At 40.8% G+C, this 20,603-nt stretch overlaps 1 protein-coding gene across 5 annotated transcripts in view; it reads left to right on the top strand.

Annotated features, from left to right (window-relative positions):
• Nucleotides 1–20,603, top strand: part of GHR (growth hormone receptor) — a gene marked incomplete at its 5' end in the record, with an annotated part of 273,813 nt that overhangs the window by 238,495 nt on the left and 14,715 nt on the right. For all 5 annotated transcript variants that reach the window (XM_082836086.1, XM_082836087.1, XM_082836088.1 and 2 more), the window contains 5 exons: nt 79–208; nt 6,989–7,161; nt 11,483–11,661; nt 16,494–16,659; nt 18,679–18,769. In XM_082836086.1, the coding sequence (XP_082692212.1) occupies nt 79–208; nt 6,989–7,161; nt 11,483–11,661; nt 16,494–16,659; nt 18,679–18,769 (739 nt within the window). The remainder of the gene's footprint in view (nt 1–78; nt 209–6,988; nt 7,162–11,482; nt 11,662–16,493; nt 16,660–18,678; nt 18,770–20,603) is intronic.

Genomic DNA, 20,603 nt, shown 5'->3' with positions numbered 1-20,603 from the left:
CGCTTTAAGTATGTGTTTCATTAGGACCATCTGTTACCCTCCCGATATCATGCCTTGCCTTTTCTTTTTATTCTGCAGATTCTTCCGGGAAGCCTAAATTCACCAAGTGCCGTTCACCTGAACTAGAGACTTTTTCATGCCACTGGACAGATGGGGTTCATCACGGTTTACAGAGCCCAGGATCCATACAGCTGTTCTATATCAGAAGGTGCAGGCTTCATGCCTTTCTGACTTTTCTCTTCTACGGACTTCCTCATTAAAACGTATTGAGTGACAGGCAGTGGTAGGAACGGAAATAACCTATTTTGATGACCTAAATGCACTCACCCATTCATTTATTCAAAGATATTAATTAAGCCCTTACTCTATGTTGGGTACTGTTTTAGGCCCTGGAGATACAGTAGTGATTACAAAAAGATAAAGTCCCTGGTCTCATGGAGATTTGTTTCCAGTGGGGGAAGACAGACAAAAAATTTTTTTAATTAAAAAATTAAATGTCAGCTGGCAACATGGTTAAGAAAAGTAAAGCCAGAAAGAGTGTTAGCACTGTGTAAATACATGCATGTGCTTGAGAGTGTCTGCAGATGAGTGTGTGAAGGTATGAGTGAGCATGTTTGTGAGTGCAAGAATGTGTGAGTGTGTAAAAGTGGGTACAAGTGTGACTGCATGAATGTGGGAAGGTGGGTGAGTATGCACGTGTGAATATGTGTGAGAGTGTGGGGGGGGTGTGGTTGTGCATGAGTGTCTGTATGTGTAAATGTGCGTGAACATATGCGGGAGTGAACAAAATGAGTGTGCATGAGTGTGTGTGTGAGTATGTCAGGAGCTCGGGTGACATCTTAAATGAGGAGGTCATCGGAGGCCTCTCTGTGGTGCATTATAGCGGCGACGTAAATGAGGTGAGAGAGGCCATGTGAGTATCTGGGGGAAAGACTGTCCAGACAGAGGAAATTGCAAGTGCAAAGGCCCTGAGGCTGATGTGGCAGGTAGGAAGAAAGCAGGAGGCCGGAGGGCCCAAGGTGGGAGACAGGGAGAGTAATGGGGGAGAAGTCAGAGGGTCAGCAGGGCCAGACTGAGACGAGCCTTGCAGGCCACGGCACAGCCTACTTTCTCTGTGGTGGGAAGCCATAGGGGTTTTTTTTAAAGATGTGTGTTTTAAAAGACTGGTTCCTATGTAGAAAATAGACTGTGTCCCTGTTAAATTAGTTTCATTCAGTGAGGGACTGTGATACTTCTCTCTTCCATTTTTACTGATGGTCCTGTAAAATAACGGGAAGAGTGAAACAAAGATCTTCCAACGTGATCACCACCCGAGTCGTTTATTTCTTACCCTTCCTCACCTGGCACGATCTCCATTTCTGTTTACTCTCATGTTGTACCTTTTTGCTTTTAAAATTTTAGGCTCAAACACTCTATCATCTCCTCTTTTCCTCTTTTCTTGCCAAGATGCAAGATTAGTGGAGACCCTTGATCTGGTGGTGGTTATCTGTCCAAGGATGGTGCTTGCAGTCCCCCAGAGGAGCAGGGAAAGGAAAGGTAGAGGCAGCAGGCAGTTAAGGGCATGAGCTCAGGACCAACCGTCTCGCATTTCAGCCTGGCTCCGGCCCTCGCTCACAGAGTGATGCTGGGCAGATTAGTCAGTCTGTCAACAATTCAGCTGCCTCATTTGCAAAATGGAGATAATAGACCTTGCCACATGGCTTCTTGTGAGGGTTCTATTAACTAATCCATGAAAAACACTTATCACTGTGCTTGGTGACAAGCCTAGTAAGGACTGAATAAATGGTAGCTGCTATTCCTATTATTGGTAGCGGGATAATAATTTAAAATAATATAGAATTCTAATTGCTGGGCTACAAAAGTGATTTTTGATTCTTTACTGCTTATGATTATTGATGTGCTATAAGACCACTTTTAATGCAGAGCTGGATGCTTAATTTGCAAATAAATACTTTGAATTAGCAACTAGGACTGGCCTTAGTCACCTTCCAGGTGTGTGAGAGGTCTCTCAGATGTACCCCAAAGGGCACACAGAGATGAGACGGTTGGGCACCAAATGCACTTTTTTTCCCAGCAAGGCTGATACTGCAGAGAGGTAGGGGCCGGCTGACAAAGCTGATTTGTATACATACATTTGGACAGGAAGCTAAAATGTCTGGTAACACTTTTGAAAGGAAGCTAAAATGTCTGGTAACACTTTTGAATATCCTCTGAAATTATTGTTAAATGAAGAGAGATTTAGGTTCAATTTTCATACTTTTGCTTCAGCAGCTTAGAGCTCAATCAAAACAAAATAAGTTATTCATACTGGCACAGCTAACTAAAATAAAGAGAGAAATAGCAGTTGGGCCCACTTCCTGAAAATAGATTTTCACCACCCTAATAGTCACCAAATTTGAACCTGAGTAAAAAGATCCAACAGGATGCAGCCTTCACAAATATATATTTGTCCCTTACCCTCATCCATCAGGGCCACATACCTTTGCCTCCAGGCCTTCTCAGCACAGCCCAGGCTTTTCAGCATCCCTGGTCCAAACCCAGCCCTGTGCCAGTAGAGATGCTACTAAAAGTGTGATGAGGTGGGGGAAAGTCTTGGATCTATTCAGAAAGACGTCATCAATTATTGTCCTAGTAGAGTTTGGGATCCCAGGGGAAGAAATTGTCACATCCTCAAACCCCCTAAGTACAACCTCATAATTAGGGCCTACCAAACTGGCAAAGTCAGTGTTTTGTGTTTTCTCTATAAGCATTTAACTATTTTGAATATCTTAGCCAAAATAACATGAGCGCCCAGCCCGGTTTCTCTGGAAAGGGGAGAATTAAGGGAATTAGGAGTATCAGGAATATACATTACCAGGACTGCACCAATTAAGAGTACAAATGTGTTGCCTTCATGTTACCCACTTACACAAAGCAGAAAATACAAATGCATTTTCTGACTCTTGTCATTGTTTCTTAGAATTCAGTTCCCAGGCAACTCCTGGGACTATAGAATCATGACTCCCCATCCCTGATACAGAGATGAGACTGTGACATGATGTCATCCAGAGCCAGAGCACTGGAGGCGGGGAGGAGAAGGAGGGGGCTGATGCACTCCCGGCCTGGCCTTGGTAGCTAAAGCACAAGGGAATCTAAACACGTCAGGCCCAGAGCACGGGCCCAGAGGCAGCTGCAGGCTTGGCTGGCTCTGCTCCTGGCCAGGTGAGCTGGGGGAAGAGGCAGCCAATTCAGGCAGCCAATTCAGAACACCCTGTGATGGAGACCGTGCCCGATTCAGCCTCTGAGCTTGGAGGGGACTCAGCAAGAATGCAGATCACAGGCCTGGCAAAAAGAGGAGCCTGTCAGCATGCTCTGCTCTCAGCCTTTTGCCTGCAGATGCCTTGTTTTCAAAGTAGTGGGCATGTGAAGACTCAGTCTCAAAGATTCTCTCTCCCCCAGCCCCACCAAACCCCCTCCCCAAATTACCCCGGCTTTTGAAAAGAAAGTTTCTTTTCCATTCAAGGTGGTGGGGGAAATTAGAAAGGAGAAAGAGCAGTTTTACTTTCTTTTCTTTTTTTAAGGAATATGTTAAATTTTAAGCCTAAAACGCATGATCTGGAGATAATGAAAACAGTTGCCCTTAGAACATAAATGATGTTGTTTTGTTTTGTTTTTTCTCTTCCAGTTGGTTACCTTTAAGTGGAAAGCATTTCTTCTGCTCTTTATTCTGATTTTTATTGATAGGCTCTTGCTATAGTTCTCACCGGTATGTCACAAGCCAGTCTGGGAGCAAACCTAGAGCACTTAAGTGTAGGGAGTAGCTTCCATAAACGGGCTTTGGTCATCTGTAGAGAAATTCAACCCAGTGAAGGCAGGCAACAGAGCATCGGTTTTGTGAGTCCATTTGTTTTTTTGCGGTACGTGGGCCTCTCACTGTTGTGGCCTTTCCCGTTGCGGAGCACAGGCTCCGGACGCACAGGCTCAGCGGCCACGGCTCACGGGCCCAGCCGCTCCGCGGCATGTGGGATCTTCCCGGACCGGGGCACGAACCCGCATCCCCTGCATCGGCAGGCGGACTCTCAACCACTGCGCCACCAGGGAAGCCCCCATTTTTTTCTTCTCTAAATTTAATAGTTTAAAAAGAAGTGTTAAATATGTATTTAAAATAAAATTCAACTTCAGTTAGTGAGGGAGGGGGTCAGGAGTTGTGTTTTGAACTAGCTCTTCCGGATCTATTGTGCTTAAGATAAGTGCTTTAAGTTGTTTGTTCCGTGGAGCTAATGGGTTGGGGACAATCTAAACAGTGTTTTTCCTACAGTCCCCATGGGGACCAGGGTGCTGACAAGCCAAAGTTGAGAAACTGTGTGAAATACACAGAGCTAACCTCCCTATTACAAATCCAGACCTGCTAAGCACTAGAATGTTTTAATAGTCACTTTAATACTGTCAATTATGCTAAGTACATTTGATATGTCCTTTACTATTATATGGAAGCCTCATTTCCTGGGCAATCTCTTAAACCATTCTCTTTACTGTACTCTTATTTTGTTTGAAAGCCAAGATAAAACAAACCATACCATAGTTCAATGACCCACCTATCGATAGTTCTTTTTTATCTTTTTCCTATTCTAAACACATACGCACAATACACACGATTCTTCCTTCTACCCTCTACCCGCTTAATTTTCCCATCGGAGATGAATCTCTCATCCAAGAGTATGCAGCTTCTGAGAATCTCAACCAGAAATTAAGCAACAGTTCACTGTCCATGTTAATCCCAAGTTCTTTCCAACAGCTGACAAGCAGCTGTCTCAAGGACCCCCTGATGTTACACAACTTTCCTCCTAGTGCCAAACTTGGGAAACAGCTGTAAAGAAGGAAACATGTGTCTTCTCCCAGCTCTTCATCCTGCCTTCCCACAGCCTGCAGGGTCCTTGCTGTCCACTGCTGCCCAGCACCCATCCCCCTGGGGTGATGCTCACAGACCTCCACAGTCTGGCCTACCAGCCCCAAGCACCTCAGCCAACACAAGGTCATTCCTACCCGCTTCTCCCTCAGCCACAGATTACCTGGCTTTATGTCTCCTGGACTTGTAAACCCCCTTCTCGGCCGATAGCCTAGTGAAGAGTAAGTAAATAATCAATTACCCCACCTAAGTAGCAATTCTAATTTAAGAAAGTTTTCCCCAATGATTCCATTGCCTTCTGTTCCCTCTCTTCCTTTCCCTATTGCCATCTGTTAAACTTTTACCCATCTTCAAGATTGCTAAAAACACCACCTCCACCTTGAAGCCTTCCATGAACAGCCAGAGCAATCATTCCCTCTTCTAACTCCAGTGAGTACGATGTGTAAACACTTGGCCACACTGCTTTGTAATACAGTTTCTCGGTCATTCCCCTGAGGCAGGAGTAATTCACATGAATCCCGCATAATATCTGGCACGGTGTTTTATATGTAATCAATGCTTATGAAATATCAGTATACTGAATAAAGGAGACAAAAAAAGAAAGTACTCGGATGGTAATTTCTGAGTCGTCTTCTAGCCTGAAGGTAGTGATCAAGTCTTATTAATCATTATAGCCACACAGTGCTAGTGCCAGCTATAATGCTTACATACTGCTTGCATTGGAGACACCCAGTAATGGCTTGCTGAATTCAGTCATTCAGTCAGGCAAGCAGATGGGAAATGGGAGGAGAGCTGTGTCACATTGTCTCACATGTTTGCTCAGTTCCTGCTGGGATGGACTTGAGTCTGAGCGATCTTTGGATTGCTCTGCATTTTTGTTCAGGTCCCCTTTAGCAGCTGATCAGGGAATATCCTTTCCCCAAACTGACGTCCTCCCACAGTGAACTTCCTGGCATCTCTTTTTTCTTCGACACACATCCTGCTGTTGTTCTAAGTCATCTGGGTAAATGATGCTTTCTGTAGACTGCGATAGAGGTGAATAACTCTATGGTAGAATTTAAATGTGGAGATGTCGCTTTTCTGATTTCTTCAGTGTTCTCCATGTGTCCGTCTATCCCTCATGACTTGTTTTGTTTGTTCTTATCTGATCGAAGATACAGGAAAAGATGAACTTGTTCTTTGTAGAGAAACCAAAAAAGGAAATGATAGGCAAACACATTGGTTCAGTTCAGCCCATTTTTGTTTTCCTTTTCTTGATATTATAATTAAATGTCCATTTCTATTTACAAAATGGAGAAGAAAAATGCTTTCTCAGTTTGGAGAATTTTTTTTAATTTCTGGGTCCATGGCTTTTGTCTCTTTTATGAGTAGAGGGGAAAATCCTAGGACTCCCATGTTTCTTAAAGGTTACCTGGATGTCCAGCGTGTTTGAAATGTTCCCATGGCTCTTCATGTAATTAAGGAAAAAAAAATCAGGAGAATGGGAAGGAGTTCGAGGCACCAGGAGACCATCCCCCCCAAACAATGGACAGCTTTGGGGAGATGGACACAGGATGCAGCAGTTCAGAGTAGGGCGGTAGCCAATTGTCCACTTCAGGGCCACCCAAATCTCCATGTCACTCAGCCTGCAGAACACCATCAGTGTGCTGCCTCAGTTTCTTCCACCATAAGTTGGGGGAATACCCAGGTTTAAAGACTCAGCTATTCTCTGGGAATCTCTATAGTTTGGGGGTTGACTCTCTGCAGTATTTTAATAAAGGAACATTTTTAAACCTTCGTAAGCCTGAGAACCCTCGTCTGCAGAATGGGGGTAATGAAGTACCTACCAATAAATCACTTAATTTAGGAGCTGGCTTATTATACACAGTCAATGAAGGGATGCTTTTGGTATAGGCAGAAGTACCAAATGGCCTTCTGTCGGTCTACAGACGCTGATCATCAATCCACAGACGTGCTACTTCTTGGAAATGGTGCCACTAAGATACTTGCTCATAACATAGTCGTGTCCCAATTTATTGACTCTGACTGCCAAGCACCTTGCTTTGGCTTAAGCTATGGCATGATTTGGGGGAACAATTCATCCTTTTTTACCCTCCATTTCAGGAGCACTCAAGAATGGACTCAAGAATGGAAAGAATGCCCCGATTATGTCTCTGCTGGAGAAAACAGCTGTTACTTTAATTCATCTTATACCTCCATTTGGATCCCCTACTGTATCAAGCTAACTAGCAATGGTGATACTGTGGATCAAAAGTGTTTCTCTGTTGAGGAAATAGGTAAATCACAGGTTTGTGTTTTATTTGACATGGCTTTAGATTACATAAGTGGGGAAGGCTGCAAAGTCCAAGTGTATGCAAATAGGAAGACTGTGTCATTGCACTCTGTAGAGGGATGGCGGTCTCCTTTACAGTGCATGAGATCAGCTGGTGAACAAGAGAGAAAGGGCAGAGGGAGCTTGGGTTGGCTCTAACATGAAAAAAATCTGGCAGTAAATGTTGTAAAGAAAAGAATAGGAGTCTTATGGCGTCTTTTCCTTGAGAAGGTCTCTAAAGCTGGATTGTATTCTTGTGTGCCGCTGCAAGGGACAAACTCAACGCACTCTTAAGATTCCTTCTCTCCTAATGATTTGGTATGATTATTATATTCTGATCTACTGAAATACATTGGCCTTGATCTCTGTCACTGCGATAATAAAGGCCTAGATTTTCTTTACCACAAGGCATAATCATTCTGGAATTTTACATGGACAGAACAGCCAAAATCAGTTTAAAGACATGTTTATAAGATCTCAAAACACACTGGAGGTAATCAGCTCAGTGAACGAAGTGAAAGTTCCAAGCAGCTTATCCCTTGCGCATCATGTGGACACAGGGGAAATGAAACAAAACAAACAACCATAATTGGAATATTCATGTTTATACTATAATAGTATAAACAGCCAAATAGAAAGAATCAAAGAAGGACCATGAGTAGCTGACATTGGTGCCTCAGATCTATCCACAAAGCTCATTTGTTGCGTATAGGAATTCCTTGGAGCCTCTCTCAGATGTGTTGTTCTTGTGTGTGGTTTCCCAGGCATCAGCAGACTGGAAGAGACAGAGAGAGTGTGGGTAGAAGTTGCAGATGGAAACAAGTAAATCTGATAGCCTGACTTTGAGGGAGAAGATTGAGAAAACTGTACCAAGCAGAAAAGAGAACCCAATTATACGGTTTAGAGGAACTATTCGTACATATGCCCTAACGTCAATAGATGTAGCTATCTAGTGGCTAAATGGGTAGTAGAAAGACTACTGTGTCAAGACCCGTGTTCTAACCCTGTCCCTGCCAAGTGCCATGAGCCGGGCACTGTGCTGGGTGTGTTGGCTACAGAACTAGTAAGACGCAATCAAGTAGGGAAATCAGGCAGGTTAACAAGTAATTGAGATACAGCACAATAGGTGCCGGGCTCGAGGTGTGTGGAATGCACAGCAAGCCAAGGTTGTGGCCAGAGGTGGGAATGATTGACTGGGCCCGAGGGTAGAGAAAGGGCTGCACAGAGCTGGTGACTAGTTCAGTTACTTCTTAAAGCATCAGCAGGAGTTGCCAGTTATACAAGATGGACTGTGTCTTCCAACAGCGACTAAGTTCCAAAAGTGACAAACAGCACAGAATGTTCACAGACTCGGGAGCAGTTTGGCAGGCCTGACTCGCTGGCCAGAGAAATCATCAGTTCATCTTGTGTACCCCACAGAGGAATTTGGACTTTACCTTACTGCCCAGGGGTACATTTGAGGATGCTTAAGCAGGGAAATGACCTCAGGATATTTATTGCTAACCCTTACAAAGCATTTACTATAGATCAGGTATGATCACTGTGTGAGATAGGTTCTATTATAATCCCCATTTTACAGATGATGAAACTGATCCCCAAAGCAGGGGATCAATGACTAGCTCAAGGTCAGACAGCTGGTAGGCAGAGCTGAGATTCAAACCTAAGCAGCATAGCTCCAGAGCCCATGCTCTTAACCTCAAAGCCATACAGCATCGTACTATTGTCTCAGGGGAATTCGTCTTGCTGCAGTGTAGAGGGTAGATTGGAATAGCACAGACTAGAGGTATGGGGATTAGAAGACTTTGTGATAATCAAGGCAAAAGATGATGACGGGCAGAGTTACCATGAAAGCAGGTAGGGAGGGAGCTGAGAGTGAGAGACAACAAAGAACCGAGGTGAACCTAGATCTGAAGATGACAGCCACAAGCCTCAGCTTCCTCATGTATTATGAATGTATTCTACTAGACCTCACAGGGCTCATCTTTGGATTTAAAGTCATATATTACTTAGGCATCTGTCATTCATTCAGTTTATTCAGCCAATCGTTGAGTCTCTTCCTTAGACCAGGCAGTGTTCTAGGTGCTGGGGACAGAAAACGTCTGCCCTAGTGGGACATTTTCCCGTTGAGGGTGGAAAGAGACCATGCTGGGAAGAGAGGTAACATCGGGAGGGAGAAAAGCATGCTGGAGAGGTTGCAGTGGTAGCGTTATCAGACACGGCTTCACCGAGACAGCGACACTTGAGTGAAGAAGGAAATGAGAGAACAGTCACGTGTCCACCTGAGGGAAGAGGGCACAGGAAGGGTAAAGATCCTGGAGCGGGAGCATGCCTTTGCTCTCTCAAGGAACAGCATGGGGTAGCGAGGGGATACACAGAGAGCGAGGAGGCGCGTGGTCATAGACCATATCCCAGAGGTCAGAGGGTCAAGGCTAAGGTACCCTTTAAGCCATGTGTGACTTTGGCTTTCATCTGGAGTGAGATAGGAAGCCTTTGGAAGGCTTTAAATGATGAGTGATATGACCTAACTTAAGATGACCACCGTGTCCACAGTATTGAGGGCTGTGTTGAGAATAGACTGAAGGGGGACAAGGACCACAGGAAGAGACTAGTTGGGAGGCTAATGCAGCAACAACAACAACAAAAAAAATGATAATGGCTAGGACCAGGTTAGAGCCATGCAGCTGATGAGAAGTGGGTGGATTTGGGGAATATCTTGAAAGTACAGCTGACAGAATGTGGGATGGTGAAAAAAAAGATGAGTCCAGGGGCTTCCCTGGTGGCGCAGTGGTTGAGAGTCCGCCTGCCGATTCAGGGGATGCGGGTTTGTGCCCCGGTCCGGGAAGATCCCACATGCCGTGGAGCGGCTGGGCCCGTGAGCCATGGCCGCTGAGCTTGCGCGTCCGGAGCCTGTGCTCCGCAGCGGGAGAGGCCACAACAGTGAGAGGCCCGCGTACCGCAAAAAAAAAAAAAAAAAAGATGAGTCCGGGAAGAGTTGAATTTTTATCCTGAGCAACTGGAGGAATGGAGTCGCCATTAACAGAACCAGGGAAGGTAGAAGAGGAGCAAGCTTCAGGCAGAAGACTTGCCTTTGAATGCATTCAGTTTCAGATGCTTTTTAAGTATCTCAGAGTGTTTCTCACACTGTAATGTGTCAACTAAGGCACCTAGAAATAAGCATAAAAGTAAGGAAGAGGTTATTATTATGCTCGTAACGGTGGTACTGAGCCTTCTCAAAAAGGACCCAGTTCTATATCCTCTATTTAAAGTAGACAGGAAGATTTGTAAGATGCAACATGAGTAATAGGTTGGAGAAAACTTTGCATTAAAAACATTTTTATAGTTCAGTCATATAAAGGGTTAAGCTTTGGTTTTCAGAATTCATCAGCCCCCAACAAATCCAGAAAGATGAGGTACAACTCTCATGATGTGGGTAGCTTAGCTATTTTGCAAATCCCTTCCATTTAATTTCCAAAATGTGGTCATGATTAGTCAAATTGGGACTTTCTCATCTTTTATAAAGTAGTATCCACTCCACAGCGGTCAGTAGCATGCAGTTAAGTAAAACACAGAAAACACTGATTCATTACCATTTGAGAGAGCGGTGTAATGCCTTCATTTTATATCTGAAGAAATGATCACATGTGGCTAGGAAGACAAGCTAAGGAGTATTTACTGAGCGTTTGGAAGGACTGTGCTTCTGTAGCCGTACAGAAGTGGCAAAGACAAGAAATGAGAACGAAAATAAGAAAGATCTTGCCCCAGGTCACATACAGCTTGGAAGAAAAAAGATTTCTCCACCCCTAGTTCCAAAACAGCGACATGTTTAAATACCATAGATCTTTCGGACTCTCTCTTCCTTCAGTTCTGAGTTAAAGTGAATTCCTTTGCCAAAATCCCAAAGTATCAATCCTATCAGAGCCAAAAGAAGTGTAAAACATGGCAAATCTTTAAGAATAGCTATAGATCAGATTTTAAACTCAAAAAGAAGTTTTTTATAGGGGCTTTTTTTTTAAGTTAAAAACAGATCATCCTTAAGTTAAAAACAGATCATCCTTAAGTTAAAAAATGATTCACTTTGTTGTAAAGCAGAAACTAACACACCATCGTAAACCAATTATACTCCAATAAAGATGTTAAAAAAAATGATACTGTCCCATAAAGTGGGAATATTGGAAGAATTAAGAGTTTGAATAATAAAAATGTATAAAGTAACAGTCTCTTCGGAAGAAAGCATTCCACTAATATCGAGCTGTGTCTGTGTACTAATTCTCTGTTGAAATGCCCAGTGCAACCAGATCCACCCATTGGCCTCAACTGGACTTTACTGAACATCAGTTTAACAGGGATTCATGCAGATATCCAAGTGAGATGGGAACCACCACCAAATGCAGATGTTCAGAAGGGGTGGATAGTCCTGGAATATGAACTGCAATACAAAGAAGTAAATGAGACCCAGTGGAAAATGGTAAGATATCATTACATCTCCCATTTAAAAATCCTTTGACTTTTCTTCTTTTTAGTTTCACAACCCCCTCTCATTTATAGACTTCCTTTTGACTTAATACCACATGCCCATGCTATATGCTCTCTAATTTCTTATTTGAGAAAAATGAATATAATCAGTAAAATATCATCTTGGAATTCTTTAAGACAGCAAATGCTTACATGGAGTTTTATACAGAAACCTATGGAAGGAAAGGAAAACTATATTTCCCCAGTCATCATTGGTATCCAGTTGAACTTCAGAACAATATCGTGCACTCTAGCCACTTAGCTGCCTTTGAGGGTGTGGCTAAACATGGGAAGGGTTATGATCAAGGTCAACAGTGAGCTAAATATTCTCCCATGATTTTAGTTGCTACTCTTCACCAGACCCCCATTAAAATAAGTTCTTGAGTGACTCCAGGAGGGAAACAGAGGGGGAGGGAATCGATCCCCTAGAGGTTTCAGAAGGATGTTTTGTTACATACCTCAAGGGAGAATCAAGCTAAGAGGTTTTTATGTAAGCAAGTGGCATGGTACTGGTTGACCTCTGAACCCCACACTTCCTTGCCAGTGTATGGGAACTGGGCACTTCGATAAAGTCCACATGGCGCACAACAAGAAGAAACCAGGATTATCATGCTGCTCCCAATGTAACCAATTCTAAATCAGTCTAGCCACAGCCACAGGCCTGGCCAAGCCAAGTGGTTTCTGGCTGGTCACCAGGTCGTGCCCAGCAGCCCGGCACAGCCTCACTCCCAGCATTTTGAGACACCGGGCCCTGTCCATTCAGTGAACTGCTGAGGAAGAAGCCAGTTTTGTCATTAGAGGAAAGTTAAGTTTAGAGCAGCTGTGCACAGTTAAGTATTGGGCTTCAAGGTTCTGTTTGCAGAATCATTTTAATTTAGATATCTGTTCCATAACTTGGTGCAGAAAAGCTTGGCTGGATGCTGAGTCAGACAAGGCTTTCTAAATTCAAGCTTCAGTCAAACATTTGTTCAGCAACCAGGTATTGAAATAACTACCGTGCATGAGGCACGGTGCTAGGCACCCCAGGGCAGCAGTTCCCAAAGTGTAAACTTTGGACCCCTGAGGGTCCCTGGGACCCTTTCAGGGAGTCCACAAGCTCAAGACTATTTTCATAATAATACTAGAATGTTCTTTCCTTTTTTCACCATGTCGAGATTTACACAGATGGTCCAAACGCAATGGTGGAAACACTGCTGCTGCCTTAGCACGAATCAAGGCAGTAATTCCAAATCGTACTGACAGTCACTGTATTCACCACCATGCGCTCACAGTTAAGAAGCGGTGAGCAGGGCTGGGGGGAGGTGGTTTCACATAAGAATGTCCTCGATGAAGCTGCATATATTATTAATTTTATTAAATCACGACTTCTGAGTATGTAGCTTTTTAATCTTCTGTGTGACACATGGGAAGTACACCTAAAGCACTGCAGCTACATACTGAGGTGTGGTTGGTTATCTTGAGAAAAGGCATTTAAACACCTGAGTTGCCTGCTAGAACTAGCTGCTTTTTGCTTGGAATACCATTTTTACTTTGAAAGAATAACTGATAAACAGCTGGATGGCTTTTCATATTTGAGTTGGCAAATCCTTGGCAGCATTTCTTGAAAAAGTGAACTTAACACTTAAGAAAAACAATTGACAGTATTTGTTGCCAAGGAGAAAATTTGAGCTTTCAAGGTTAAATTCGAATTTTGGAAACCTTGCCATCTGCAGCTGTGAGCTTGATAGCTTCCCCTACCTTTGAAGATCTCCTAATGAGATCAACGGTGATACAAGCAAAAGTGAGGTTTTTTCAAAATATTGTATAGTGAAATGTGTGAACATTTAGAAAATCTGCATAACTCAGTGAACAGTATTTTCCAAATGACCAGTACATACTGTAACCAAAACCACACATGGGGAAATGATCCATTCCAAGTACTAGATGGAATGGTGGATTTTAATATAATGACGTATGAAAGATTCATTGATAGAGTTTCAGATTCCACATTGCAACTAACCTTTAAGAAAATACCACTTACTGAGTTTTTTTGTTGGTGTTAAAGAAGAATATATACAATCATCTGAAAAGAGTATTAAAATATCTCTTCCATTTTCTAACTATATATCTGTGAGACCAAGTTTTATTTATGCACCTCAACCAAAACAACACATCCTAGCAGTTTTAATTCAGAGACAGTTGTAAAAATACAGCCATTAAGCCAGATATTAAAGAGATTAGCAAAAATGTAAAACAATGTCATTTTTCTCACTATAATTTTATTCTTTCAGAAAGTACAGTAATTTTTATAAAAACGTTAACGTAAAATCTATTATTTTAATTTTGAAATTAGTATTTTTAAAATTCTCATTTTCAGTTTCTAGTATGGTAAATAGTGAAAGTTATAACCCAAAAGAACCAAAATCTTTCGGATTCTCAATCATTTTTAAGAGTGTGGAGGAGACCTGAAACAAAAAAAGTTTGACACCCTAGAAAAAGCAAAGATGTAAATCAGAACATTAGCACACAAACTGAGTGCTAATAGTTTGAACACAGAAAGTCCATGGCCTGTAGTTCTGTCCCAGGCGAGGCACTGATAGGAATCACACACTCTGAGCCAGATGCGTGGGAGCATGGGACTCCGTCGACCATTCAGGGCTGCATCCCAACTTGGCTTTGCGGCACTTTTCATTGCACCCCTGCTGAATCTCATCAGATAAGTCCAAAGGGGTCAATTAACTTTTACTTTACTTACCTTTTATAAATGAAGTTACAAATTCATGATATTTATAAGTTCGGTAATTTGCAAGGTATCTCAGAATTGTCATGAGTATCAAGGGCCCATCTATAGAATTGACCTCTCTTGAAGAACTTACATTCTACTTGGTTATGAGAACAAGAGGCATAAGCATAAAAAGAAGAGAGGGTTGTAAGTCAAGGGGGAAAAGGCTAATGTTTGATGCTTGTATCAGGAATTCATGTTACATTTGACAATATTGAATTTGGTATTACTATGCCCATTTTTAATTTATGAAACGCATTTTGAATATAAAAGTAATTCTAATGACCATGTAGTTGCTTACAACTATTTACCCGCTAAACCAAGTTAAGAATTTGTTGGTTTTTATTTTTTTTTTTAAGACTTAATGGGTGGCGTAGAATTATCCACAATGTGTTGGCCATCTCTTGAGTACCCACTATATACCGGCTGTTGTGCTGGGCTTTGGAAATGTAAAGAAAATGAAGGCATCGTTTGCCCCCAGGGAATTTGCAGTATAATATAGAAATTAGAGCAATGAATTAAAAGAAGTAATATGTGTACTACCTGGCAGGATGGAGTAGGGATAATTGCCAGAAGAGGCTTCTTAGAATATCAGCAGTACTTGCACTGAGAATTAGCCAAGAATAGGCTTTCCCCTATAGGAAGGTGGCAGGGAGCAGGGCGGGTATTAGGAGACCTGTGAGCAAATTTGAGTTTGGTGTGGCTGGTGTGGAAGGGTGAGGGAAGATGGAGAGGGGGCTATGGGTCGAATGGCCGAGGGTCCCTTTTTGGTTTTGTTATTAATGACATCTGTAAAGAAATAGTACTGGTGACAGTGACAGAGAAATGAGGGCTTCAAGAATGGAAACACAGGCTTTTTAAAATAGTTTAAGAAAAATAATAAAATGAATTTAATATTCAGAGGCATTTTAGGTATACAAATATTCCATATATTAAGCATCTATAAAAGATGCAAACCAACCATTCTGTGTACATAGGAGAAAAAAAGAGGTACTTTGTGAGTAGAAACTAACTGAGGTGAAGGGAAATTTGTTTTAGAAGCTGAAGGCCCAGGCTCTGACTTAATAAAACAAATTATGAGAATCTTATTTATGTGATAAAACCCATGCTGTTGAAGAAGAGAATGTTCCTAATTTTCTATAAACAGGAACAAGATGTTCTACCCAAAAACACAAGAAAACCACATATTGTGTACCTGCTTTGAATATGTGACTTGGAGGAAAACACCATCATTAGTTGTGTCTAACCTCTTTGATAGCAACATGTCTTAAAGGTCTAATAGCCTCACCTACCCTTCCCTGGGAAGGTAAAGGAACATCCTGGCCTTCAGGGTTGTGGAATCCTGTTGGTTGTTACCAAAGGCCTCCAGTGACTTTTCTTCACAAATTTTGAATAGCAAACTATTTTGAGGTGGCTTTAAGCCTTCTAGAGCAAGCTGATAGAATTGTTTGAAAGTTTAATTAAGACAACTATGATTTTTCTAGGACACTTTCCAATTCTGTGATCATATGAATGACTACCCAGGATTTCCAAAGAACAGATACAGATATAGGAAATATGTGTGTTTCTTTCTGTTCTGATGTCTTTATATAAGAATGTAATATCCCAAAGGGTAGGCAGTGTATCTGTAATCTTTATAATTCTGCCATTCACTATAATTCTATTATGCTTTGATCTTAGTAGAATATCTGACAGCCTAATGCAAAGATATAGCTGCATTTCTTTAAACAAGTCTATCATATCTTTGTGTTTATACCAAAATAAATTGGAAGACTACTCCCCATTTAACAAAATGATTCTTTTTTTTACCATTTTTTAATTGAAGTATAGTGAATTTACAATGTTGTGTTACTAAGTTATTTGCCTTGATCTTTCTCTAAATAGCAAACTCCACCAGCGCATTTTAAAACATTGCCTACTTTACAGAAATTCATTTTGAATACGAATGTAGAAACACCTCATAGAGCTTATTGCATTGAGTTGTTGACTCTCTAACCAGTAAGTTTTATATTTTGTCTTGAAAGATGGACCCTGTATTGTCAACATCAGTTCCAGTGTACTCACTGAGACTGGATAAAGAGTATGAAGTGCGTGTGAGATCCAGACAACGAAACTCTGAAAAATATGGCGAGTTCAGTGAGGTGCTCTTTGTAACACTTCCTCAGATGAGACCGTTTGCATGTGAAGAAGGTAAACCTAAGAGATTAAGATGGAAGCCAACATGGTTTTTGTCAATATACAGGGATTGTTAGGGTGTTGTCCAGATCAAGATACATTAGCATCAATTGTCAGGATGAGGGACCTTGAGTTCACTGCCTGTAACAGGTACTCTCCATTACAAAAGAGGAGGGAGGATTTCATTTTTGAATTATTCAGGAAAAGTCATGGGGTAGGTGCAAGTTAAAGAGCAGAAGATACACTAAGCTATTGATGGAGGGGGTGGGGTATCTGGATAACAGAATTTCAGGTGATTCTTTTCTTCATTTCTTTATTTCCTTGTTTCTGTATTTCTAGTATTTTCTATGAGTTTGTTTTGTCACTTATAATCAGAAAAAAATGTTTCTCATATACACAGTGAAGAAATTCTGAATCTGGATGGATGGCTGTCTATGTGGCATCTTAGAGAATTCCTAATATTGAGTCAGCATAAGTAGTCAATGGCAGGTGTTTATTGGTTTTAGAAAGTTTGGGTGCGGCTTTTACCTGGAGGAAGGCTTAATAAATCGTGTGCTAGATACGCTCAAGAGTGACAAGGAATATTTGAAGATCCTATATAAAAGAAATATAAACATATAGTTTAAAGAAATGAGACCTATGAATTCAGAATAAAAGAATTTAAATTTTTGGATCTAGAAATAAAGAAGGCTGCTTAACAATGAATAGTAAGTGTATAAAGTATTATCACTCCCAAATGGGAATTGGCTATAGCTCATCCCCATTAAAAACAGAAGGTTTACAGTGCCACATGAGGGTCTGAGGTTTGTTAACGAAACAGTCACAAGCTACAGAGAAATTAAATTTATATTTCTGCACTTACAGTACAGGTAGAATCTGTGATACTATATAACACAAATGAAAATGTCTATAGTACAGGCAGAATCCGTGATACTACATAACACAAATGAAAATGTCTATAGCACCATCTTTTCTACACTCTATTCAACAGACTTGTTTCAAATGATACTTGATACAATGAAATTCAGGTTAAAAGCACATTTGCCACATGCCCTTTAACATTATTGTGATGGCATTTAATTCCTTAACAAAAACATTTTTTAAACAAGCTTTTCTTCTCTGTTAAAAAAGAAAAAAATTAAACTCTCGCTTTATATTATGTTCCTGAGTATATCATTGATATAAAATTATAGGTACCACAACATACAAAAGAACGATATTCTCTCCCCCACTAATTCTTTATAATATGCATTACATCTCCCTTGGGGCTTTTAATAACTGAATAAGAAAATAAAATATTACAGCATAAAAGCCTACTTTCATAAAGCAACGTTCAGGTAAATTCCACCTTAAAAGCAGTCAACCTCTGCCACTGCGGCACTTGTTCTTGAGAAATGAAATAGAAGTTTTACAGACTCCCACAAATTTGCTACAAATTATACTAAAATCTAAAGATGGGAGTCCTAGTACTGATCTTCTTCTGTCAAACAATATTTTTAAGCATATTTTTAAGCAATATTTAAGCAGAAAATGTATGCCCTGCATGTCTAAAAAGTTTCGGTAATGATTCACAAGTAAAACTTTGATGGATCCTCAATCTGGAGGATAAAAAATATCACCACACCTTTAAAAAAAAAAAAGAACCAAGTGGACATTACTTAGGAAAAGTAGTATATTAACAGGCATCAATTTTTCCTAGAGCTGAAGCATTTTAATGACATACCCTGAATACATAAGATGCTTAAAGCAGTTTGTTTGTATAAACATGGATTGTGCTTAAACTGTATGCTGTTTCTTTACTTTGATTTTCTTTTTTTGGTACATGAAATGATCTGAGGAAGTGGATAGAGGTGTTCTTGGAACAGAAAATTCTCCTAAGTCATTGCAGTCTATTTCAGTGGTTATCAAATGAAATCACTGACTCTACTAGATGAATACAAATTAGGAAGTTTTTTTATGTGGAACAGGAGAGTGAAATGTAAACTTCAACTATTCATAGTTCAGTGAGTGAGATGTTGTTCTTATGTTTTTCAGATTTCCGGTTTCCATGGTTCTTATTTATTATCTTTGGAACATTTGGACTAATGGTGACATTATTTTTATGCATATTTTCTAAACAACAAAGGTAAGTGTGATGTAACATACTTTGATATGTTTTTGCCAGTTATTTAGCAAACATACATGTTTCCATTTATTGTTTGATGTTTTCTTTTGTGAATCATGAGTGAAATATTTCAACCCAGTGAAACGTTATGTCCAGTTATACATTTACCACTTTGTTGTGTTCATCATAGAGACATCACAGGTCTCAGTTCTATCTGGAAAGTTGCATAGGACATTAAGAGGCTGAGGCTAGTGACTATACACCTTGTGATATGTACCTCCTCAAAGTTCTGAAAAAATTGGCTCATTTATTCCAGGACCATAAGGCAGCAGTGAGGCTTTGGCTGAGTCTGACACAGTCCTAATGTAAGAGGAAATTTAAGTGGTAAACTAAAGCCGCCTAGATAATTCAATCTAATAAAACCTTTTTTGACTTCATATGATGATGATTTTAAGTAAATTTGGGTTTTATAGAAATTGCTTGGATAGTTATGATTTGGTATTTCATCTGCTTTTGTCAACACAGATAAAATTCTAAGCTTGAAGAGATTCCATTCTGCATTCTCTTGCAGTCAAAAGGCAGGTTCCAGTTATTATTCTGCCACTGCTGTTTAATCTCATTTGAGTCCCTTAATCTCTCTAGGCCTCCATGTTCTCATGGGTAATTTGAGGGTGTTGGATTATATGACCTTTAAATTTCCCTTAAGCTGTAAAGGCTAATTATTCTATTTTCATTCTTGAAAGAAACTCAGTACAGACTACAGGAACTTTTAATACAGAACATAGGAAAAGTTACTGGCACTGGTCGCCAGTTTTCTTACATTTAGAATATTTTTGTTTAAACGTCTTTATCAGAGTATAATTGCTTTACAATGGTGTGTTAGTATAACAAAGTGAATCAGCTATATGCATATGTATATCCCCATATCTCCTCCCTCTTGCGTCTCCCTCCCTATATCCCACCCCTCTAGGTCACAAAGCACCGAGCTGATCTCCCTGTGCTATGCGGCTGCTTCCCACTAGCTATTTTACATTTGGTAGTGTATATAAGTCCATGCCACTCTCTCGCTTCGTCCCAGCTTACCCTTACCCCGCCCCGTGTCCTCAAGTCCATTCTCTATGTCTGCATCTTTATTCCTGTCCTGCCCCTAGGTTCTTCAGAACCTTTTTTTTTTTTTTAGATTCCATATATGTGTGTTAGCATACGGTATTTGTTTTCCTCTTTCTGACTTACTTCACTCTGTAGGACAGTCTCTAGGTCCATCCACCTCACTACAAATAACTCAGTTTCATGTCTTTTTATGGCTGAGTAGTATTCCATTGTATATATGTGCCACATCTTCTTTATCCATTCATCCGATGATGGACACTTAGGTTGTTTCCATCTCCTGGCTATTGTAAATAGAGCTGCAATGAACACTGTGGTACAGACTCTTTTTGAATTATGGTTTTCTCAGGGTATATGCCCAGTAGTGGGATTACTGGGTCATATGGTAGTTTAGCATATTCTTTAAGTCCCATGGGTTAATCTTGCCCCTTCTCCTAGAATTAGGGTAGCTAACACTCTGTTTGCCTGGGACTTCCCTGGTTTTAGCACTGAAGGTCCTGTGTCCAGGCAAACCAAGACAGTTGGTTACTCTAGCTAGAACTAAAGACAAGTCTCCAGGTGAAGCCAAGACGCATCTACAAATCAGAATAGGGTCTATGTGAATATATTGTAAAAGCTTTTTAATTTGTATTTTGAAGCTGTATAGCATTTGTAAACATCAAAATAGAGTTTCAGTAGAGAGAAGAATTCTCAGAATTCTAGAGTTCCAGAGTGTCAAGCATGCTAAAAGTCTCCAAGTGAATGTAGG

The sequence above is a fragment of the Leucopleurus acutus genome (assembly GCF_964270905.1).
Source record: "Leucopleurus acutus genome assembly, chromosome: 3".
NCBI classification, from domain to species: Eukaryota; Metazoa; Chordata; class Mammalia; order Artiodactyla; family Delphinidae; genus Leucopleurus; species Leucopleurus acutus.
This window is presented reverse-complemented; position numbering and strand designations above follow the sequence as displayed.